We start from the raw sequence: 26,423 nt of genomic DNA on the forward strand, positions 1-26,423 counted from the left end.
ACACAAAATTTCTGGATCTGGAACTTTTATCATGTTTTATGACACCAAGAGACCATTTTACACCAGAGTTCTCCTTTAAGATGTTTCACTTCATGGGTATCTTAACATGAACTAAATGTTACACACATTATAACTTCAGAATCACTCTGACTGACGTTTATTAACATCTTAACCACTATTATACCTGCTTAAAAAACATCACAGGACTTTTCCTTTAACTTGTTTCTGAACCATACTGAATACACTGAACATGGAGGTGTAGCAGCATGCTCACTTTTCATTGGCCAACAGAATCCATTTAGACCTTTACTAGACTGTAACCTCCCATATGTACTATCCTGCTATTGGTGCTAACCGTCCATTGTGACATCTGCAGACTAGAAGCAGAAGCTGGACTCGCTGAGGCTGACGATTGTGAGCAGTGGTGGAGGTAGTAGTGTAATCTAACCCTGCCTGTATTTAGTAACTCTGTATGGAGGAACACAAAAGGCAGCAGTCAGTGGAACAGAGGGGCAGGAGAGCGATGAGCTAACAGCCCATTTAGACGCAGTTCAGCACTCTGACTCAGACAGGCCCGCTCGGGTAAAAGCTGGCTCATATTTCACTGCTCCATTAGGAGCTGCCTGCGTCCCACGCTGCTACCGTTTCGCCGTGAGCGGAGGCCCGGCACGGCCCGGCCCGCGGTTACTCAGCCAGACTGACAGAGGAGGCCTCCAGCCTAAAGATCTACAGCTACAGACTGCAGCCGTCTGAGAGCAGAGCAGCAGCCTCTATCAGCACTGCAGATCATAAACATTCACGGCGGGTGTATAAGAACACGTCGCTGAATCACGTCAGTACCAGAACAGAAAAAAGCAGTGAGCAAAGTCACGTACAGAGCGTCCATACACTTACACTACAGCAGCCCACACTGCCTTCACATTTTAACCACTACACCTACAGAGCTACTGCTGAAAATCACCAACACTATCACAATTTAGTACAGGTGTTGCTAATAATACTGTATTTTAGTGAGCAAATTTGCTAAGAGTATTGCTAATAATATCATATTTCTGTGAGAGTATCACCAATAATACCAATTTGAGTGAGAGTATTGCCAATAATAACATATCATAGTAAGAGTATGGCCAATAATATAATATATTAGTGTGGCTATCACCAAGACTACCACATTTTAGTGACAGTATTGCCAATAATATAATATATTAGTGTGGATATCACCAGCACTACCATATTTTAGTGGATGTATCACTAATAATGCCATGTAATACCATGTAGAAAAATGTATACTATTTGTAGTAAAAGTATCACCCATATATCTAATTTTAGTGAGAGTATTGCTCATAATATCATTTTTCTGTTATATCACATTTTAGTGAGAGTATTACTATTCATTTCATATTACTGAGAATATCACCAATAATACCTCATTTTAGTGAGAGTATTGATAATAATTTCATATTACTGAGAATATCACCAATAATACCTCATTTTAGTGAGAGTATTACTATTCATTTCATATTACTGAGAATATCACCAATAATACCACATTTTAGTGAGAGTATTGACAATAATATAATATATTAGTGTGGATATCACCAACACTACCACATGTTTTTGAGAGTATTGCCAATAATAACATAGTTTAGCAAGAATATTGCCAATAATATAATATATTAGTGTGGATATCACCAACACTACCATATTTTCCTGGAAGAATCACTAATATTACCATGTTTTTAGAAACATGTATATTATTTTAGTGAGAGTATCACCCATAATACCTAATTTTAGTAAGAGTATTGCTAATAATATCATATTTCTGTGAGACTATCACCAATAATACCACATTTTAGTGAGAGTATCGCCAATAAAATACTATTTTAGTGAGAATACGACCAATATCATTTTGTAGTGAGAACACTGGAAATAATACCATATATATTGAGAGTATATATGTGAGTTATAGCACGTTTTTAGTGAAACCATCACCAATAATACTGTATTGTAGTGAGCATATTGCTAATAATGCTATGCTTTAGTGACAGTATTGCTAATAATATCATATTTCTTTGCGAATATTACAAGTAATTCCACATTTTAGGGAGAGTTTTGCCAATAAAACACTATTTTAGTGAGACCAATATCCTATTGTAGTAAAAAACACTATATATTACATATATTGAGAGTATTGTGAGTTATAGCACGTTTTTAGCGAGAGTATCCCCAATAAGTTTATATATTAGTGTGGATCTGGCCAGTAATACCATTTTTTTCTCAGCATCGCAATAAATAATGCGAGTAAAACACTGCCACAATTTAGTATGAAAAAATCACATTTTTGAGTATTGCTAATGGCATATTCTAATGTGGATACTGCCAATATCATCATATTTTATTAAGAGTATCAGAAGTAATACTGTATTTTAGTGAAAGTATCACCCATAATACTGTATTTCAGTGAGAGAATCAACTATATATTTTAGTGAGAGTATTGCCATTAGTACTGTATCACATATAATAGTATATTTAAGTGAAATTATTGCCAATAACAGTTTATCTTAGTCAGAATGTTACCAATAATAACATTTTACTCCAAGTATCACCAATAATACCATATTTTAAGGAGAGTATTGCCAACAATAACATATTTTAGTAAGCCCATTGCCAATAATATAATATATTAGTGTGGATATAACCAACATAACCATATTTTACTAGAAGTATCACCAATAGTAAGAGTAACACCTATAATAATGAATTTTAGTTAAAGTATTGCCAATAATATTATATTTCTGTGGGAACATCCATAAAAATAATTTATTGTATATTATATCATATAATTTTATGATATCATTGATAAAACCCTATTATAGTAAGAGTATTGCCAATAAAACACTATTGTAGTGACATGTATGACCAATAATATCATATTGTAGTACAGTACTGCTACTAATGACATATAGAGTGAGTTATATCACATTATATCACAGTATTGCCAATAATATCATACTTTAGTCACAGTTAACCAATAATACTGTATTTTACTGAGAGTATTATGAACAATACCATATGTTAATAAGACTATTGCCAATAATACCATATTTTAGTAAGAATATTGTCAATAATACCATAGTTTAATACCAATACCAAGTGCCAGTACATCATGCTTCTCACAGAGCTAAACATAAATTGTGCATTAACCCAAGCGAGTCAGTTCTGAATTTTGTTTTTTTATTTGTTACATTAACTAACATAAATAATTTTTTATGAACAAAAGGCACACTGTTCAAATATAAACAAGAAAACATATGTACAACTTCTCACAAATTAAGTATGGAGATGGCAGGGGGAGGGGCGTGAGTCTTTAAAAAAAGAAAAACAAAAAAAGAAAAAAAAAAACAAACAAACAAACAAAAAAGAATGTCAAAGCTTCAATGACGTCAAGCGCCAAGTCCATGTGATGGACCACCAGTGTCTCAAAGTTCAGAAGGGGGAGGGGCTTTCTCTGCAGAGTCACAAAATCACATTTCCATACACGCCCAACAGCAGTCTGTTTAGAAGTGAAGATGGGTATGACCTGCATCCACATGGTCAGGGGCACGAGGAGACGGGCACTAAACGGTCTCTCAGACTCACAAACACATGTTCCCACACACACTCACTCACACACACACACACACTCCTAAAGGCCCTGTCCCACTGCGATTGCGTCTAAATATCCACTAAAGTACGTCCAAATTTATCAGAAAACACTGCGTCCACTGAGTGAATGCGCTGCATCCAAAATATAGACGCACTGCGTCCAAATGGTCACGTCCATATTCAGTCTAAATTGAAGTTGGACGCCGACTTCCAAATTTGTACGTCGACTTCCACTCTTTGGACGTCGACTTCCACTTTTTGGAAGTCGACGTCCACTTTTTGGACGTCGACTTCCAACTATATATGGTTGTTTTTTCTAGTGAATCATCATTTCTTCTTGAGCTACAAGAGAGAGCACATCTATTCTCTTCTACACAACCATGGACCACAGATTCCTTGCAGTGATGGTGCAGCAGCAGAACATACTCCTCCATGTGCTGGACCAGACCGGGAGGAGGAGGAGGTGGCAGCAGGAGAGGACTGTTCCTCGGGGGCTCGAGCTGGTTCCTCGGGAGCTGGAACTGCCTCCTCGGAAAATCGCTTGGCGGCGGCCGTCTTAGCTGAACCCTTCCTCTTGGCTGGCATCTTGGAAAGTGTGGAAAAGCGATGGACGCCAGAAAAATATTTTTATGGACTTCGACGTCCACCTGTACGTGCCGTCCAAATATCCACTAAAATACGTCCGTACTGCGTCTAAATATCCACTAAATTACGTCCATATTAGTCGCCGTCTATTCCGAAAATTTTGGGAGGTACCAAAACCACTTTTGCGTCTAAAGTGGACGGCAACGTCTAAACTACGTCCACTTGGACGGTGCCGTCTAAATATCCACTAAACTACGTCCAGATTGCGTCTAAATATCCACTAAATATCCACTAAACTGCGTCCACTGAAATTTGGACGTACTTTAGTGGATATTTAGATGCAATCGCAGTGGGACAGGGCCTTAAGACACTGGAGTATGGAAGCTTGGTGGCCACACACACACACACACATTAACACACACTCTAACACACATTAACACACTCACGCATGTAAACTCTCATGATTCATTCCGTACCATCCAAGACTTCCAAAATGAGTGTACAAGCAGTCACCCTCACAACACACACACACACACACTGATGTGCCTACAGCCATGCACGCAGATCCCAGGCCCAGTTGTGTCCGTAAGGTCCTCAGATGGCCACAGTGCTGGCCACCTCCTCGTACTGGATGATAAAGTAAGGGTAGCTCTGATCGTCGTTAAAAATGACGAAGATCTGAGGGTCCATCCAGTTGTCCACGCAGGAGTCGAAGAGGTCACTGGAGGGGTCGCGGGGGCAGAGCGGCGGCGGCCGGCGCATGGACGGGTTGCCCACCGTGAAGCGGCCCGTCAGCACTTTGGCCAGGAACATGTAGTGGACACCGCGGGACGAGCGCTTGGAGAAGTTGTGCGAGTACACGGCCTTGCGGGCGAAGTAGCTGCCCTGGCCAAACATGGTGGCGTGCTTGCCGCACACGCGCGGGTCGAAGTTGTGCTTGCAGATGCCCTCCACCACGTCCTGCGAGGTGCCGTGGAACAGGTGTCGCTCGTTCAGGAGCCGGTCCATCTCCGTCATGTGCCGAGACATATACTCCTTCTTCCTGTAAAGAGGAAAGAGGAGAACAGAGGATCAGACAAATGCTCTACAAACCCACTGATGGTCAAGATATGTAAATAAAATACATATAATATAGTAAAATACAACAAAGTGTTTAAAACCTTTGTTTAAAGCCAACATTTTTGAATATCGTGAACGATATTATACCCTGAAATATCGTGCCACAACACTCACCCCTAATTGGCACATCAGGGTACTACTTTTTTGCTGTTATAAGCAAAAGAAAAAATCACACGTTTCTCATTTCCTATTAAATATCTACTAGAGACAGATTATATCTGTTCAGTATCATTTATTTCACTTTAATCCTGGATATTTGGAGATATTTGGAGTGCGTTATTATTAGTATCATGACATTCTGGATCATTGACTTCTGTTACAAATCTGCGAAAATTCTTGTATTTTTTTAATATCTTAGTTAGAGGTGTGCAATATCATATCGTATACAATAATAAAATGTAAGTTTCGATTTGTTGCAGTAGTGTATTTTAATTTTTTTTTTTTGTCATATTGCCAAAAGTATAGATATCACGATAATGCCATGAAATATCGTGAAATTATTAAGCCCACCCCTACTAAAAATACATAAAATATTGTCATTTTTATCATAATTATCTTATGCCCGCAGACCTGCTCAAGAAGCTCTAAGAATCATCAGGAAGCTCACGGCACACAGCACTCAGTTTTCTACCATGCTTATCTGCATACAACAAATGTTCTGCAGCATCAGTCCTTTCAAAGCCAATTTCCAGCTTCTGTCCAGGTCTAGAACATCCACTCCAGCTCAGGAAGGGCTTCATGATGAACTGAATCAGCTACTGGTAGTGATATTGTGGGGAAAGCTCAGGCAGGGAAACCCCAAATCAGTCCAGGAGTGGTTTCCAGACTACATCAGGGAACCACTGATGTAACCCCAAAGTGATATTACTGAAACAATATGCAAACTGCTTCAGCCTGTGAGCAATATGCAAATAGGTGAACCCGGCGCACTACTGAAACTGCATTTCCGAATCATTAGTGAGATCCACATGATGTTACTGAAAAACCAGAAACAAGACCTGAATGACACATAACTGTGAAACCGTGTCACTGAAACGCGTCCTCGAAACGGCAGCGCAGCTGAAAAACTGGGACAAACAAGCTCACATGAAGAGAGGATGCAAAATCTACCAGCAGCAGGATGTGACACAGCAGCACCTTCAGATACTGAAACATGTAAAAAAAACCCACAGCCTTATTCTTTTTAATGATACTAACAACAGCTTACTTCAGTGACCTGTATAATGATCTACACTATACAGACAGAAGTGTTGGGACGCCTGCTCATCCAATTATTTATACGAAAATCAAGGGTATTAAAAAGAGTTGATCTTTTTTTTTTAAATAACTTAATCCACTGTCCAAGAAAAAGCTTTCTAGTATTTCTTGTTACAGCACTGCTGTGAGGATTTGATTGCATTCAGTGTTAGTGAGCTGAAGGTGTTAAATGTTCAAACCAAAGCTCATCTCATCTTCCAAGTCTTGGATTGAGGACCATCATTACAGAGAACACAGATCCACTGCTCCACAGCTCAATGTTTGGGGTTTTTACAATACTTATATAGACAGACCTTAGAAGCTGTGTAAGTGCATTTCCACATCTGTGTCAACAATGCTGCTAACCCCGGATAGCACTGCTGTTGCAGCATTAGCATTACCCGCTAACTACGCTAAGTGCTTACTCTTTTGCCACTCAGAGGTAAGTATTATCGGCCTGTAAGCCTGCTGCTAACCCCTGCTAGCACTGCTGGAGCAGCATTAGCATTACCTGCTAATCGCGCTAGCTCTTTTGCCGTTCAGAACTGAGTTTTATCGGCCTGTATGCCTGCTGTTAACTCCTGCTAGCACTGCTGAAGAAGCATTAGCATTACCCGCTAACTTTTGAAAGAATTGGTGAGAATTATCCTTACTAGTGTCGCATAATGTGCCTTAGAATCCAGTGCATCTTATGTATGCCAATAGACCAGATTTTTTTTATTTATGTTTATTGATAGTGTGCCCTATATAAAATATACAGTACATTCAGTGTTAGTGAAGCTAGAATGCTAAATGTTCAAAACAAAACCCAAACACAGCTCAATGCTGGAGGGCTTTAGACCACTCTTATAGGCTCATTTTATTGGCTGTACTTATCTACATGGACTATACAAGCTGTGTGAATGCACGTCAGCAATAGTAGCAACTTAAAGTAGCTGAATGCAGTACCACAACAGCAGTACTTGGACTGAAAATGTACTATGGCTCCTATTGCTTGCTATTGTCTTATTATCTTACTCTTGCTCTTGTGCTGTAGGCATGTTCTCACACTGAGAAACAGGAGGGGATCTCAGGGCAGCGTGCTGAAGGCTACCCTGGAGGCAGCAGAGAGATCAGAGTGACCAAAGTGTGGGTCATAGCTTCAGGAGCAGCGAGCTCCCACAACTATTGTTACATGACCAGCGGCAGTACACCATTAGACTCTGACTGCAGCCCTATTGTTGCTTGCGGAGGGGGTCAGTGTGTGTGTATGTGTGTGTGTGTGTGCGAGAGAGAAGGACAGAGAGAGTGTGTGTGTGTTTTTGTGTGCGTGTTTCTGTGTATCTAGTCCAGCCAAGCATGCGGCCACGACACCGCCTGACCTCTGCTGACCCCCGTAGCTACTGACCAGCCGCAGTCTGTCACTGTGCCGAGCTGTGTCTGTCTGATTCACACTCTCTCCCCCTCACACTCACACACACACAGAGCCGTGCTGACCCCGGACGGCCCTGCCGCGGGTTCTGTTTCGCCTGCATTAACAATTGCTTCTCTCTCTCGTTCTCTGCTGCTCTCTCACCACCTTCCTCTCATCCCTCGCTCCCTGCAGTGCACTGGCTTTCTGCCTGTTTCACCTTAAATCTTCTCTCTCTCTCTCTTTCTTTTTTCTGTCCCTGCCTCACAAACACACACACACATATACGCACACACACGTCAGAGTATAAAGATAGTGCCAACACACTGTGTACCTTCCAATCCACAAGACCTGAACATGTTATATATGGCCCATTCAGACATTATACACACTGTGTATGACTGTGCATTGGAAAGAAGTTGGCGATATGATACGCATCACGATATAGGGGTTACGATATATGTATAGGTGTAATGTCTTCAATTAAGCAACAATACACAGGAGGGAGTGTTATAATATGTAATATTGGCACTGCTATGCTGTAATATTGGCCACAGTGCCTCTCAGCCAGTCACATTGCAGGGTCGGAAGTAACTGTGTTTTATGAATAAGTTTACAATGTAAAAAAATCATAAAGAGGAAGAAAAAACACATTGAATTGGAAGAGGTGTCCAGACTTTTGACTAGTACTCTATATAACAATAGTCTACCAAAACAATTCAACAAAACATTGGGCCAAAGGTTTTCCTTATTTTTGTCACTTTTTTCAATATCATAAACCGTAAATACCAAATAAAACCTTAAAATCAATTACAAAACTACTAAAATGTAAAAAATACAAACACACACACACACATAAATACACACACCTGCAAAAGCTACCTGAAGCTGCAGCATGAGTGAGCTCAGTGTCAGTGCATACACACACACACAAACACACACACACTCAAACCACAGTGAGTCAGCAGCAGCAGCAGCAGCCCACCTCTCTGCCACCTTTCCCCCCTTAGCCCGTGTTTCCATGACGATGGCATATTAAAGAACAACAGCAGCATGGCACCTCGCAAACCCCAACAACTCGTCCTCCCACACACACAAACACACACACACACACACACACACACACACAAACACACACATACATACACACACGCCAGCGTGACTCCTAGCACCTTTTCCTCCCCCACAAACTTCCTCTGAGCGTGTTCCACATTTCACACACACATGCTTCAGAACTTCAGAACTTCATTTCTCGCACACCTGCAACACACACACACACACCTGCTTCCGTACCACGGAAATTCAGCGAGGACTGTTACTGAACAAGCGGTGAAAAACAACAACAATAAAAAAGCAAAAAAGAAACTGAGTGTTTTCACTCCCTCCTACAGGGCTGCCCACTCTGAGGCCTCTCTGGGGGGGCATAGAAGCTTTAAACCCCTTTAAAAAACATGGCTCTGCTTTCTCTACTTTATTGTTGGGTAATTATCTATTTTATAATTTTATATTTAATAAATAATAAATCGTATTGCTTACAGTTTCAAAATACCCTGACGTTCCATTTTCATTTCCAAAGTTGTATAGGCATATGTTTACCAGGAATCTGTTGTGACCGGCAGCTTCTGGCTAGAATTGTCCATGTGACCACACTATTATATCCACATTCAATAAAGAAGACCTCAACCCCCCCCCCCCCCCCCCAACACACACACATCATGGGGACATGACACAAGTTACTGTCCAATGATACCTATCTGTTATATATAGCAGCCGCTATATAATGATTCTCACCTCTTGTATTTCTCCCAGAGAAAGGGGTTCTGCACACGCAGGATCTTCAGGATGCGGAATTTGGTCTCGGACACGGTCTTGTGGAAGAGGTTGTAGACGGTGCGGTAGCTGCGGTCATCGCGGGCGACGGGCACCTGAACAAAGTCCAAACTCTGGCTCATGGGGACCCACGTCTCGGGGAACGCCCGGGGGGCGGTGGTCGACGTCGGGGAGAGAGGTTGTGGTCCTGACGCTTCCAGAGCGTAGAGACCACCTAGAGTTCTGCAGACAGGAGAAGAACATTGGTGGTTAGTAGAATGCTTAGTGCTCACTTTATTATTACAGTATATTCATTCAGTCAGCAGAAGCTCTTATCCAGTGCAGAGACAGAACTTAAAACTACATGTAGACCACTAGATTAGATTCATATTATAGTGCTTAAGTATTAGCGCCCATTTTAGAACACATAGGCCTTTTCTGAGGTGAACTGGGTGTGATGGAAAACAAAAACCTCAATCCAAGGCAAAGAAATGTTAGTCCAGCACTAGGATTCAGAAACAATGTTGTAAAAAATAAATATATGAATAAAATGACAATAAACGAGTTATAAATACAGTACAGGGGTGTGCCATACTGTATTATACACAATATCGTTGCCAAAAATAGCCTGAATAGGCCATCAGGTATAACGTTTTTGTTGTCTGTAGCAAAAGGAAAATTCACACTGTTCTCATTTCCCATTAAATAATATCAGCAAGATATCTGATTTTATCTGTCCAGCATTATTTAATTCAGTACCTGGATATACAGCTCGGGAAAAAATAAGAGACCACTTAAGTTTCTCAATCAGTTTCTCTGATTTTGCTATTTATAGGTAAATGTAGAACGTGTTCTACAGTTTTCATGCATCTTGGCATCATGTTCTCCTCCACCAGTCTTACACACTGCTTTTGGATAACTTTATGCCTTTACTCCTGGTGCAAAAATTCAAGCAGTTCAGTTTGATTTGATGGCTTGTGATCATCCATCTTCCTTTTGATTATATTATATTCTGTTACAATCTGGTAAAATCTTAATTAGCGCCGTGCCATCATCGTGACCGGCATCATCTGGATCTGAAAATTGTTTCAGATCTTTCATGGGACATGGCAAAAGTTGGGACATACCTGACAAAATAATCATTACTATCAGCAGGATCATGTCATAATGTTCGTTTTAAGTCATTTTTAAATGACTGGTCTAGACCTACTGGCCCACTGGACTACTGGAAACTAGGCTAGAGCACATTGATGGGCGTCTGAGGACTGATTGGGTGAAGCAGGATGTTCTCGTGAATGAACTGAAAGTACAGACCGGGCAAGGAAACGCTGCTTTGCATTTTTTACCTTAACTTGTGCAATCAAATCAACATCTCTGTGGAACTCAAAGCAGCTGGGCTGACTGATGCTCGTCTGAACAGAGCTTCAGGGTACAGGGGAGGTGCCAGGTTTGTAGAGCAGTTGTGCCCGTGGGAGGGGATAGGGAGTGGGGTGGAGGGGGGGGGCTTTCAGTCGGGGTCAGGCCTTAGTGTTCCACCTCGTCGTGACACTGTGTATCTTTTTAGACTCCAGCCAGGTAGACGATATTGCTTCAGTCAGCGTGACTACTTACTGACTCATCCCCTACCTGAGCTCAACTGAGCCCTCTCTCTCTTTCTATCTCTCTGTCTCTCTCTTTCTATCTCTCTCGCTATATCTCTCTTTCTCTCTCTCTCTCTCTCTTTCTCTCGCACACATGTTGTGCCGACTGTCGTTCCTAGAATTGCAGAGGATTTATTTTCCATATGTTTCGGAGAAGCTCCCAGTAGGAATGAGGAAATGGAGGAGAAATGGAGGGAGGAAAAGAAAGGGAAAGGGGGCAAACGAGAGAAAAAATTCTGAATAAATCCATTTCTGAGTACGTGTCTGTGTGTGTGAGAGAGAATCCAGCTCTTTATTTAGACTGTAAAACTCAAATTAGTCAATAAAGTCAAAGTTGTATGTAAAACACTACTGAACTATTTTGAGTTTTTGAACATTTGACCATATTTTGTAGCTTTATTCTTTTTTTCACGGGATCTGTGTGGTGAATTAACTAATAATTAATAATTAATATAATATGACTTCATTCTACTGGCACTGGAAATTTCTTTTCCATTGGTTTCTGGCACCATCTATTTGCATACTGGGTGTGTCCTCCAGTCACTGACACTGACACCAACCATCAGTGTGTAGTCAATCTCCCCAATCTACTTTTGGTAAACTTTCCGGCCAAATATAATAGTTAACTGTCTGGCTTATTGTAGGCTTTAATAAAATAGTACTATTTATCTTATTATTTATTTTTATTGCATTTTTTATTTATTTAATTATGCTGTCTGCATTTGACATATAGCTAATATGAGTTATACTTTTATGAAATAAGAGTAAAACTAGGTTTAAAACTCAGACATTTTGCAGTAAAACAAACACTATAAAATTTTCTATGAATATTTCAAATCAGTATTTTACTTTTTTACTGTTTACTAAACAAAACTACATAGAAATCAGTTTTATTCACCTGAATGTAAAACTTAAAGTAGAACTATTGTGCAAAGCAACTGATTAAGACTTTTTTTTTTTTTAGGCAACCAGTTTTCTTACATTTTTTAAGTAAACTCAACTCATCCAGGATTACAGCGTATTACATGATAACAATATATCTTACTGGGTATGTGATCATACATGTATGTCTGTCCGTGTATGTATGTCTGTGTGTGTGTGTTAGAGAGACAGAGAGAGATTTATGCCGCTTGCTGAGCAGTAACTGGCCTAGTGTGGGCAGAAGCACAGCCAAGCTGCCACTCAGGCTAATGGCTTCCACCCCTGAGCTCAGGACAGCTTGTTCCTGCCACAGCGGGAGCCTCCAGCTGCGAGGCCCAGAGTCGCTCACACCCGGCGCGGGGACACAACCAGCCCTGACCCCCTCAGCACCGGGGGAACATGCTCACAGATACACAGAGCTTAGAGCAGCAGTCTGACACGTATTTAATCAGACACATTTAATCCCACTACAAATTATAAGCAATTTTTAGCATTAGCCTTAACGCTGTGCACTGGAGCTTCGATGCTGATGTTGCTAATGATCAATGAAGGCTTTTAAACATAGAGTAACAGGCTTAAGTAAGCTTTAATCTGCTTATGTGTGTTCTCACATTGTATTACATGCTGTTGGGTAGGAGACAAGTGAGGGCAAAAGCGATTTTAAGCATAGCTAAAAAGATTTTTACTAACTAATTGCAATTTTATATAGCTAAAGAAAGGTTTTTGAGAGCTTAAGACAGTATTAAATAACTTAAGACAGTTTTAGATAGGTCAAAACAGTTTTAGACAGTTTAAGACAGTTTTGGGTGGCTTAAGACAATTTCAGATTTTTAGATAGCTTAAGACAGTTTCAGATAGGTTAAAACAGTTTTAGACAGTTTAAGACAGTTTTGGGTGGCTTAAGACAATTTCAGATTTTTAGATAGCTTAAGACAGTTTCAGATAGGTTAAAACAGTTTTAGACAGTTTAAGACAGTTTTGAGTATCTTAAGACAGTTTCAGATTTTTAGATAGCTTAAGGCAGTTTTGGATAGTTTAAGACAGTTTAAAATAGCTTAAGACAGTTTCCGATATTCAGATAGCTTAAAAATGTTTTGGATATCTTAAGACAGATTAAGATAGCTTAAGACAGTTTCAGATTCTCAGATAGTTCAAGACAGTTTTGGATATCTTAAGACAGTTCAAATATCACATCAAATGTCACGTAACTAAAGATAGCTAGAGACAACGTATTACAGTAAAATTATTGTTGCAGTTGCAGAAAATGTTCCTATAGCTAAACACTATTATTGCCCTGTTAACATTCTTTTTTTTTTTGTACTGTTTTTTATATTGTAAAAAAAAAAATGTTGTGGAATAAATACATGATCAAGTATTGGTTTGAAATATAGCTGTTAGATGTTAACACCTATCAGCTTCCTACATTCTTTTCCTCTATTCATTTTTATCTACAAACACAGATTAAATTTTGATAGTACTGCATCTCTAATAATAGCAAGGTTACACCACAGAAACCACTGAAGAAAGCATATAAGCAGTTGTCTATTTGAGACCACTTCTCAATTCAGTGCATTATCATGCAGGTGTGGGATTTAGGTACTCTCTATTCTCTGACTCAATGTCTCTTGCTCTACTTTCAGTTTGCCATATCAGATGGTGGAATAAGCCTCTCCTTTGGCTTGACGTAGATGATACATTACCAAAATATAGAAATTGAAAGTAAACACCCTACACCCTACTCCTAGACCTACATACGCAAAACAGAGGGTTAGGGGATTGGGCCTTAGCATGGTTTAAGTATATTTGTTTAATAGTTACAGATTACTTTTAGCCCTTTTAGCAAAGCTAACCACAGTTAGCATTGTGCAAACTGAAAGAAAAAGTAGAGTAATAGAATGGGGAGTCCCTAAATCACCTGCCTCAAAATTAAATTGGGATGCTGACTGCAATAGACGTGTTAATGTGGTTTGTCATGTGGTTTCTACGGTATCATGTGCTGTTCAGTTTCAAATAGCTTAAGACAATAATGGACAGCTAAAGACACGTCTTGCTCAGCTAGAGACGATTTCTGTACAGCAAAAATTTAAAAATGTACTTTTATACATTTTACATATTTGTCATAGTTTTTGACACATCTTAAATCAATGAACCCTCTGTGACAACTTTATTTTTAGGACTGTACTTGAACTGGCAACCTGAGCTACTTCTTTCCACATTTGGCAACAGATACAGCTCTGTGTAAATGAGAGAAGCTGGTCATAAGCTTCACGCCCTGCACAGTCCTGACCGGAGGAGTTGAGGAACAGATGCAGCAGTGAGAGAGAGAAAGAGAGAGAGAGGGGGGGAAAAGGAGTAAAGGGGGGTCTGAACTGAAACCGTCTGGCCCAAAGAGCCCTGCTTCCCTAACAGTCACGTTCCTCTCGAGTTCCCCTTGCTCCACCAGTCTGGAACCAATTTACGTTTCTCTCCTCACTCCTCCATTCTTCCTGTTCTCACATCTGCTGCTCTCTGTCTGTTTCGCTCTTCAGAAAATGAGAGCCGGAGCACATCGCTCTGTCCGGCTGTAAAAGCAGGATGGACAGCCAGCAGGACGGACAGTGGCAGGTATATGAAGCAACAGCAGCACAGCGTTCCTGAAGTACGAACAGTACCCAGACACTCTGCTGAGAGACTGGGAGGGGAGGGGGTCTTGTCTCTGGCAAGCATGAGCCATTTTCTCATACTGGTTTTGGTTCTGGAGTGTATAAACTGAGAGAGGGGCTGGCATTTATTACAAAGTGAAAGTGTAAAGTTCATTTATCAGTCAGTACTGGATATGTACTGTGTGACTGTGAGATTCAGTATAAAGGTTGGGTGCTTTCTACTCCTCATACTTTCACTACTGAAGGTATTAAAGGGGAAGTTCATCCAGACCCCAAACTATATTCACAACTAAAGGTAGACAGACCAAAATCAAAGGAGCTGAGATTCAGAAAAAGAAAAAAAAAAGATTACTTAAGGGTTATTTAGTAAAGGTAGTGGCTCTATACAAGCCCTATACCATGACAGCTCAATAGAAATTATTATTTATATACCTGGAGCAGCATGTATGTGAAAAAATAAATAAGAGACCACTGAAAAATGAAAAGTTTCTTTGATTTTTACCAAATTGAAATTCCTCTGGAATATAATCAAGAGGAAGATACATAATCACAAGCCCTTAAACCAAGCTGAACTGCTTGAATTTTTTGCACCAGGAGTGGCATAAAATTACCCAAAAGCAGTGTGTAAGACTGGTGGAGGAGAACATTGAAAACTGTGATTAAAAAACTAAGTAATTGAAGAAAATTTTAATTTCTGAACTCCTAAAACTTTATGAATATGAACTTGTTTTCTTTGCATTATTTGAGGTCTGAAAGATCTGCGTCTTTTTTTTTATTTCAGCCATTTCTCGTTTTCTTCAAATAAATGCTCTAAATGACAATATATTTTATCACAGAAACCAGGAAAGCAGGGTTCAGAAAAACTGATTCGAAACTGAAGTGGTCTTTTATTTTTTTCCAGAGCTGTACATTATGGTACTAAAATTTATGTAGCACCAACACGGGTTCTGACTTTATTATAAACAGTATAATAACCCTTTCCCACTAATATAAACCACCACCTTGGTCAAGCGTCAACCACATTAAATAACATGCATATTTTGCCCACTCATATAAACATTATATAAATACACAATTTTACGTGTAAGACAATCACGATTAATCGGGTTTACCCACAATGTTTGTGGTGGTTAATAGCGAATATTCTTCTTTGGGCCTGGATAGAGGACGAGGCTGTGTACGACTGCTTGTATTTATTACAGTTTTTTTTATATAAAAAGACACTCACTGTAAATATGGGGAGAGCCTGACAGAGGACATGAACAGAGGCCTTTTCTTGATCTGACGGCGGAAGCCGAAGACGGCGTTCTGCTGGAAGCCCTCGCGGATGTTCAGGATGTACTGGTTCTGTAGGGTGATGAAGCGCACCTCCTTCAGACCCCGCCCGCTCGCCTCCTCGATTAATCGCACCACCGGCTGCGGGACACAGAAGAACGAGTGAGTTAGAAGAATACAGAGAGATGAAGTGCATGAAAAGCACAACAGACAGAGACAAAGAGAGAGAACAGCACATTCACACAGTTCTCGCGCTCCCACTCGCTTCATCTGGAGTGCTAGTCAGCCCGCATCCATCGCAGGAGATTTGGGAAAGGAAATAAATAGATTCATTTCGAAAAGGAACGCTTATGCAATGGCCTGATTTCAGATGGCTGTGTGTGGGCAGAACTCAAAGCGTTTTCTCTGATGTGTGGATGTGTGTGTGGATGTGTGTGTGAGTGAGATACACACATTCAAAACCCTAGAACCTGTGACTGAATATTCCTAATAGGCAAACAGTTCACAACATTTAACCTTTTTAATTTAAAAAATGTAAACTTAGTTCATATTAATTCTCTATGTAACACCTTTGTTTCGAACAGTTTAGAACACAGCCCGTGTTCAGAAAACCTGATACTAGACTACACTCCCAAAAAAATACAAAAAAAATTAATAAACGTTTATTGTTTTAAAACCTGACATTTACACTGCTCAGAGGATTTTCCAACATGGTTTGCAATAACTGCAAAGGTATGAGGGACCACTTTGCATAATTTACTTTGCATAATATTTACCTTGCTTAATTATTACCCATGCTGGATGTTCTGAGTGGAGCATTTAGTAGTGGTGTAGTGTGTAGTTTTGTGAGGCTGTTAAAAGACTAGTTTGGCAACAAATCTTTATTGATTAACTACCTGACGCATTTGATATCTGATGCCAGATATGAAGATACGCAGGTTGATCAATCAAGACATGTTTGATATCTGATGTGTGTTTATTTGGTGTGCTTGATTGGTTTAGAGAGGGAGATGCTAAGCTAATGCTGCTAATGAAATCAAATGTAAATAAAAAAGCTAAAATCTTCTTCTATTATTGACATATAATAATAACAGTATCGGCCGATAATTGTGTTTTTTATAATCTTCCGCCAATATGGACAATATTTGAAATCGATACTTCCTGGTATATTTATTGTATAAGTGATGCTGACCACACCACCACAATAGGCGTTGCTTTAAAATCAACTGATTTAAGCTCATTTTTTGAAGTTATAAACTTATACCAGAGTGTCTGGTCCCTCTGTAAGATATAAATGTGTATATTGTCATTTTTTAAAGTTATAAACTTATACCAGAGTCTTTGTAAGATATAAATGTGTATATTGGCATTGGCACAGCAATCCCACATCGGTGGATCTCTAAATAATATAAGTAACATATATTTTATACAGTGGACAATACAATGGGTAATAATATTTCTTTTTCTCACGATTAGTGTAGTGTTTAATAGCTTCCACAGGACATGGTAAAAGTCACAGGACACAACACTAGTCAATGTCAATTCATTTTTGCTTTGGTCAGCTGATCTTTGATGGTCCAAAGCTGGACATTTAGGCAAAAATGTATCTTATGCATACTGCTAAATCAGCTTACACTCTTTTATTTGATTTAAGCTGAATTAGGTCAATTAACAAAGGTCATGCTGGTCGTATTGATCTATTGATATCTATTGATATTACCAATCAGTGCCTCACCTCTGAGTACTCCCTCCAGCCGAAGTTGTCTCTGCAGTAATACTTCCACACTGTGAGGCAGCTAGGGGCGGGGTTTGTGCTGGAAGGCGTGGTCCCGGAGCTGGAGGCTGTGGACAGACGCCTGACGAGGTCAAACTCCAGGTCACATACTCTCATGGCACTGAAGTCTAACATGAACACTCGACCCCTGTGTAGAGAAGACAGACAAAAACATGGTCAGCATACATTCAGTAGCCTATAATAATTCCAAACAAATACTCCAAACTTATACTTCTAAAGTTCTGAACGATCAGCTATAACATTAGTACCAACTGATTCTGTCACCACAACAGATCAGAGTCCTAATACCTTAAATGATGCAAAAAAACAAGTTCATATTCATAAAGTTCAGAAATCATTATTTGGTGGAATAACCTTGGTTTTTAATCACAGGTTTCATGCATCTTGGCATGTTCTCCTCCACCAGTCTTACACACTGCTTTTGGATAACTTTATGCCACTCCTGCTGCAAAAATTCAAGCAGTTCAGTTTGGTTTGATGGCTTGTGATCATCCATCTTCCTCTTGATTATATTCCAGAGGTTTGTAATTTGGTAAAATCATAGAAACTTCTCATTTTGAAGTGGTCTCTTATTTTTTAGAAAGCTGTATACTGGTAATCAATGTTTTTTACTTATGGTACTAATGTTATGGCTGATCGGTAAATTGGTGAAATACATCACTGCTGTCACCACGTCTAATGGAATGGACATGTGGTTGATTTATGTTTGAAGGGGCCAGTGGAGACAGTTCCTCTCCAGACAAGTCAGACACAGACAGACTGTGTCCCCTGGGCAGAGAGAGTGAGGTTGACCTCGCTAACTGCTCCTGCCACACACTTCCCCCCAACACACACATAACACACACACACACACACACACGCATGTGGTCCTCAGCTTTTTAGGTCAGTACTGGGCTAGACAGCCCACTCTAATAACAGTCTTATCGATCACACTCACTCTCAAACGCAAAGCGGATTACAGGTCGAGGGTTAAAAGTCTGACCGGAGCTGTAAGCTCAAAGCCAGAGCCGATCAAGGGGAACTGGCTGGGCATCCCACACACGCATGCATACACACACAAAACCCTGTTCAGACATGAAGTAGACCTGTTTTCCAAACCTGTCTGTTCGAGCTCTTCAGGGAAAAGTAATTCTCAGGGAAACGCCTCAAACCAGGCCAACCAAATAAATTATATTTATTCATATGAATAGATCAGTTTTTATTTGAGACAAAAAGATGCTTAAGTGTTAAGTATTTATATTTTTTTACCTTACCATAAGTCTACATATTTCTTATTTGTTAGAAATATTGTATTCCCCTATATTTGGGAAGTAGAATTCACACCTTTAGCCACTCTTTACACATGCATTTCTGGACAAGCTGAGAGATAGATACAGCTTACATACAAGCAATTCAGACATACACACTGTCCTATAGACAAGAGTGGCGGCTAATCTAGCCTGAAATGCAAGGTGTGGATGAGCAGTACTGCTGCTATAGAGGACCATTACATAACAATATCAATGTGATCATTAAGAATAAGGGACACTCTTTACACATGCATTTCTGGGCAAGCTGAGAGATACATACAGTATATAGCTTACATACATAACTTTCAGTGAATGTGAGAAGAAGAAGAATGTGGACTGGTACTGGAGTAATATTACCGGCACATGAAAACTGATCTGACTGTTCACATTCATGCCGATTCTCCACAAATCAGACAAGTATCCAGTTTACAATAAACGTGGTTCAAATCTGATTTGAAAAGATTTGAGGGATTTTATGTGTGCACACAGTCCACTGGTGGAAAATCAGATATCGCATCATGTCACACGTTAAATTGGGTCATGCTCCAGAAAAAAAAACAAATGAAGCATCAACGACTTCAAACAGATGCTGGTGCACCACAAAGAACGAGCACGCTTTGAAGGAGTGATATCCGACCCAGCACACCTACACTTCAACTCTGTTCTGCCTCTCAAAACACAGCACCGTCAAAGGCCGGACTGATTACCTGCCCGGAGCACATTTATGAGACTCTGATACATCAGCGGTCAGTAACATGATCCCACTGTCAGTCCATCCATCCATCCACCCACTGTGGTCTCAAGCTCAATGCCATCAGAGTCAAACCTGAACTGATAATAACTCACAGTGAATACAGCATATGAGAGAACGGCCAGACAATAGAGAATGAATCATGCCAGGCCGAGAGACACAGAGAAAAAGGCAGTCAAAGAGAGAGAGAGAGAAAGAAAGAAAGAAAAGAAAGAGAGATAGACAGACTGCATGTTAAAGCATGGCAGACAGACGCTGGAAGGAAGGGTGGACAATAAATGGACGAGAAAAACCCTCACCAAACCCAACAAACACACAGCAGACAAGTACGACAGAGACATGAGCTAGACTAAACAGACCAGAGAGAGAGACTCGCGATGGCAAAAACAAATACGGCTACATAATTAAACAGTGACAGAATCATTCTGGGCACCAGCAGGGCTCTCAGACTGGAGCTGGATGCAATTCAGACATACACACTGTCCTATAGCCAAGAGTGCTGGCCAATCTAGCCTGGAACACGAGGCCTGGACGAGCAGCACTGCTGCTATAGAGGACCGTTACATCTGTTTTTACTGGTTTAAAACCAAATACATAACAATACCATTATGGTCAGCCATTATAACATATTGCCTCTTTTATATAAGAATAAATGCTATGAAAAACTTGAAAAAAAAATTATAATAGGGATGTTTACTGAATATAAGCAAATTAAAATGAATTGACTAAATATTTTACATTTTTGATTCAACCAAAATTCAGCCCTTAATAATTCTATGTCCAAATGTTTTGGAACCTCTTTATAATATATGCATTCAACTTAGTTTTATGAGGCACCCATTGCTTACACAATTGTACAAATGCACAATGTACTTGTCTAGACCCTGTAGAAAAGTATGACCATGACATTGGCTAGCACCAGTCATGGCTAACACCAGACATGCCTAGCACTAGGTATGGTTAAGACCAGACATGGCTAGCACTAGTTATGGCTAGCATCAGACATGGCTAAGACCAGACATGCCTAGCACTAGTTATGGCTAACACCAGACATGCTTAGCACTAGGTATGGTTAAGACCAGACATGGCTAGCACTAGTTATGGCTAGCATCAGACATGGTTAAGACCAGACATGCCTAGCACTAGTTATGGCTAACACCAGACATGCCTAGCACTAGGTATGGTTAAGACCAGACATGGCTGGCACCAGACATGGCTAGCACTAGTTATGGCTAGCACCAGATATGGCTAAGACCAGACATGGCTAGCACTAGTCATTGCTAGCATCAGACATGTCTAGCACCAAACATGGCTAACACCACTCAAGGCTAACACCAGTCAGGGCTTTAAGCAGACATGGCTAATATCACTCATGGCTAACACCACTCACAGCCAAAACCAGCCATGGCTGGCAGCAGCCATGGCTAGCACTAGACATGGCAAGCACTAGTCATTGCTAGCACAAGACATGGCTAACACCAGACATAGCTAACACCAGTCAAGGGCTAGTGTGGTATATAGCCTCCCAGTATATTGAGCTGTGGAGCAGTAGAGCTGTGTTCTTTACAATAATAGTTAGGGAGCTGTGGATAAGCTTGTGTGATCATCCATTATTCTGTTCTCACTAATGTTCTTGATGATTAATGCAATCAAATCCTCACAGCAATGTTTCAGAGTCTAGTAAAACAATGTGTCCAAATACTGTTGTCCTTGTGTTTGTGTGTATTTGCTTTTCTTTTCTACCTCTTTCTCTCTCTCTCTCTCTCTCTCTGTGTACGTGGAGAATGGGCTATGGCTTGTTTTTGCTTGCGATGTTTTCCACATCAGATCTTACTTACTCTTCGTCTGGCACAGAGTCAAATCTGAGCGAGCAAGAGATGGAGAGAGAGAGAGAAAGAGAAAGAGAGCAGCCAACATTTTCTTCTCTGGAGTCAGCCTGCACTCTCATTTCCCTTTCTGTGGCCACTTCAGTCAGCGAATCTGTGCCGCTCGTGCTGCTTGCACGTACTTATCATTCCATCTCCTCTACGTTTCACCTCTCCGCCAGATGGCTGCTCACTAGCTCAGCTCTTCAGACTTCTGCCCACCAAGCAAAACTAAAACAACACACAAAAAAAAAAAAAACACCCACCACAGCACCAAGATGCTCCAAGCAGATGCTAGTGCAGACTGAGGGGCTTGACACTACGTTCCGGTTCTAGTTGTTGGGAATTTTGATAAATTGCAACTTCTGTATTGTTATGTCTGAATTTGGTACCAGTTTATATCACAGAGAAACAACAGAGAAGAATAATTAAGTGATGATGTAGGAGAGATATGTGAATAGTACAAAAAGATACAGGGACGCGTCCAAATTGTGTACTAATTATTAATACTAGCTAGGTTTTAACTAAGTAATGTAGAAGTTAAAATAGTGCTGGGCGATATACCGGTTCATACGGTACATCGGAGGGAAAACAAGAACTGGTATGCATTTTTCTCATACCGCCATACCGCTAGAGGCACTGTGGAGCGCTGTGTGTAGAAGCACACAGTGAAGAACATTGCTGCCAAAGAAGCATGCTGGGACAGAGCACTAGCTAATGCTAGCCAATTAGCATAACATGCTAACAGACTGGAGTTGATAGAAGCTCAGCACTTTGGAGCCTAAACACTCATCTTTCGCTCCATCCTGCCTGAGAACAGCACTTTATCCCACAGACGAGCCCAAAAATCCCACAGATGACTACACAATCATTTATTCAGCAAGTGATAAAACTCCCTAAAACTCGAGCATACGAAGTGAGCAGTAACTATAGCCCTGTGTAAATATATAAATACTGTAGCTTGAAGGGTAATATTAATGCACACTGAACTGAATGTATTTGTTTACTGGAGAAAGAAGAGAATTGTGGGAATTGTGAAAAGACAGTATTTTAATATTGTAATGCCTCTACTGGCTTCAACTATTTATTAAAATATTTAGTTTTGTAAAGGAAGCCGTGTTAAAGTTGTTGGCGTATCTCTTTTTGTGGTCTATTGTTTATAATCTTCAGCTGTTTTTCTGCTAACATAGTCAGATTTTTTCATATATTGTTTATTTTTTTAGATAAATTAAACCCAATAGTAATCAAAGCCGTCATTTTAAGCCTTAGTGATTAATATTATATGTACTCCTAACAGTATAATAAATCACAAACCTATATTAAAGCCCAGTCATAGAAAAAAAATAAATAAAATGCACTCAAAAAATAAAAATACTGTGATATACAGTAAAACCGCCAGAATACTGTGATATACTTTATTGGTCAAGTCAAATACACTCAAACATCAAGACTGTACATGTAGAACTAGTTGGTTTTTGAGCATAGTTTCTTTTAACGGACTCTATAGCCTCACTACTTAGTTTAAAACAGAAATCCCAACAATATTCATCCCAAAATATTGGTTGGCGCACCATCATTCTATAGACACAGTTTCACTGCTCCACAGCTCCATACCAATAGATTCCTGTCTATTATCTCCTCCAGAGAGTCCTATTCTATTGGCAATACTTATATACAGGGATTAGACAAGCTGTGTGTGCATTTCCATTTATTGAAATGGGTGTCTACAAACATTTAAACATAAAGAGAGAGAGAGAGAAATAGAGAGAGAGAGAGAAAGAAAGAGAGAGAGAGAGAGAGAGAGAGACGCTAAAAAAGAGAGAAAGAGAGATACTAAGAGAAAGAGATCATTATCACAGCATTATGTCATTACTGACCAACTGAATTGAGTCAAATACAAACATATGCACCCGACCACACGTAGCTTCTCTCTCTCTCTCTCTCTCTCTCTCTCTCTCTCTCTCTCTCACACACACACACACACACACACACACACACACCCCGCTGGGAACATTCCCTGTCAGTTTTGCCTTCACAACACATCTCCCATCCCCCAAACACACACTCACACACACACACACACACACACACACACACTCACACACACACATACGCAACCTCCCTGTCTAACAGAAACAAACACACAAAGTGCTTACACTGGAACACACACACACACACACGCCCATTAGCCACAGACACACACCCCACAGAAGCACAGAAACAGCACACACTGCTCTACAACATGTCCAGGACTTCCTGTGCTGGGCACACACACACATACACACCACATCCAGTATATCTGTAGGGAACACACACACACACACACACTCACACAGTCGTCATTATCATCAGCGGCAGTCCGTAAGTGTGACTGCAGCTGAGGAGGAACTTACAGTAAAGACCACATTTAGATACAACATGTACAGGAACTGAAGCATGCACACACACACACACACACACACACACATACACACAAACACACGCACTTATACATCAACTGCATATGCAAATGTTCGTTGACATCAATTCTAACAGACACGTTCATCAACACAGCTTTTCTAGCTTGACTATCTAACTTGAGAAGGCAGGATGAGGAGGGATTATTATTAAACATCGTGATCTTGTGGCTGTGACTAACCCTCTTGTGGCTGAATGCAACCAAATCCTTACTACAATGTAGTACAATAGAAAGCCTTCCCAATACTTTTGTCCACATTGTGCATGTATCAGATATTGGCTTTGGTCCACTGTTTCTACATATCAGTGCATTCTGGTATTAAAATAGAGAAATTGATTGGAAAAAAGCAAAGCTGAGTTCTGATGCTGTGAGGATTTGATTGCATTCAACCCCGAGAGCAGTAGTATGGCGAAGTACTGATGTTGGACGAGCCATAGTGGCAAAAATTTACTTCCATCACTGCAAATCATGAAATTCCACTGTTCCTGCATTCGGATCTGCATGCTGAAAATCTTTATACCACCTAGTCCATGCGTGCCACGCTGGACATGCTCTCCTCCAGAGCATCTCATTCTGTTACAGTAGCTGAATTTCCTCATTAGAACGGGTGACTGGATATGTTTAGAGTTACAGTTAGAAATGTTAGAAACTCACACAAGCCTAACCGACTACACCCTGCACAAACCAAAACATAAAATGCAAATCAGTATAAGATCTTTCTCGTCACTGTCACACCTCACTGCATGCCTAAACACACACACACACACACACACACACACACTCATACACAAACACAATCTTAAGGAGTCATCAGTAGGTCATCAGAGAAGCAGAGAAGTGACTGGTCATGAGTTCCCCATTTGAAAGCAACCCAGTCACAGTTTCACACTCCAGTGTGTGTTTCTGCTCAAAACGCTGTGTCACTGGTTTCAGCACGGAGCTGCCGAGTCACGGAGCGTCTTCCAGAAAAACACACTTACACACACACACACACACACACACACTGACCGGCATCAGAGTCGCTCCATGCTCACGATTTCCTGACATCAGCAGTGTAATCTCTGTAGCTTAGAAACACACACACACACATACAAATATGCACAGTCTTCCCCAACCATCAGTATCAGCACTGTTATAAATTCATCTTCCACTTCCTGATGCTGCAGCTACAGGGGTGACTGCAAACTTTCAGCAATAGCAAAACACCATGTTAGAGGTAAAAAATCTAAGTATTACAATGTAATGCTTTGCAAAACTGTATAGATTCTCAAAAACACAGTATTAATATTCATGAACAGTTTAAATGCAGGTTAAGATGCCATTGTTTTACTAGTTTTGTCATGTTCCATGGAAGCTTAAGAATGCTACACTTTCCTGTAGGATAACCCGTAAGTTGCTTGTCTGTACACACAGAGTGTATCAACCTTAAAAAATGGAATGTCACCTTGCCATGAGCACGCTGGTCTGTATTCAGCCTCTTTTACAAGATAGCACCTCACAACTTATGCAGAACATATGCGTGACATCTCTTGGGGTAGCACTTTATTATTAGTTTAGTTACTGCTGTCCCATGACATTTAGCATTGCAGTGTGTAGAGCTGTCTAAAGAAGACACGCAGAGGTTCACTAGTTGTTTATCTTTTTTTACATTAAAATCTTATAAATCCTTCATGTTCCTGTTTACATCTCGACGAGACATGGCGGCACCCTGCTTTTCATAGTGTTCAGTTGCACCCACAGCACTGTACAGTCTGGTACTGTGTTGTGGTACAGTGATGAACAAGCGATACACTGTGTAGCTCCACCCTAAACTCATCAACCATCAGTTTTAGCCTTTCGCTTTACTGTAAATACAGCTGCTCTCGATTTATCAGAGACATGGTGGGGGGGAGGCGGGCTGCACGAGCCTGAAATGCAGAAATGAGAATGCATGTTCAGGTAAGAGAAATACAGAAGAAGAAACAAAGAATGAAAAAGGGAAGAGAACAGAAGGATTACGGTAA

General features: G+C 40.3%; 1 protein-coding gene across 1 annotated transcript in view; it reads right to left on the reverse strand.

Moving 5' to 3' along the window:
- Positions 1-3,217: 3,217 nt before the first annotated feature.
- LOC103046797 (TCDD-inducible poly(ADP-ribose) polymerase) overlaps positions 3,218-26,423 on the reverse strand; it is a 38,231-nt gene continuing 15,025 nt past the window's right edge. The window contains exons 3-6 of the mRNA XM_007232089.4: positions 17,998-18,184; positions 16,216-16,403; positions 9,767-10,027; positions 3,218-5,272 (exon numbers count right to left, since the gene is read on the reverse strand). Of these exons, the coding sequence (XP_007232151.2) occupies positions 4,825-5,272; positions 9,767-10,027; positions 16,216-16,403; positions 17,998-18,184 (1,084 nt within the window). The 3' untranslated portion in view covers positions 3,218-4,824. The remainder of the gene's footprint in view (positions 5,273-9,766; positions 10,028-16,215; positions 16,404-17,997; positions 18,185-26,423) is intronic.

This window comes from Astyanax mexicanus, chromosome 9, assembly GCF_023375975.1.
Source record: "Astyanax mexicanus isolate ESR-SI-001 chromosome 9, AstMex3_surface, whole genome shotgun sequence".
In the NCBI taxonomy this organism is placed as follows: Eukaryota; Metazoa; Chordata; class Actinopteri; order Characiformes; family Acestrorhamphidae; genus Astyanax; species Astyanax mexicanus.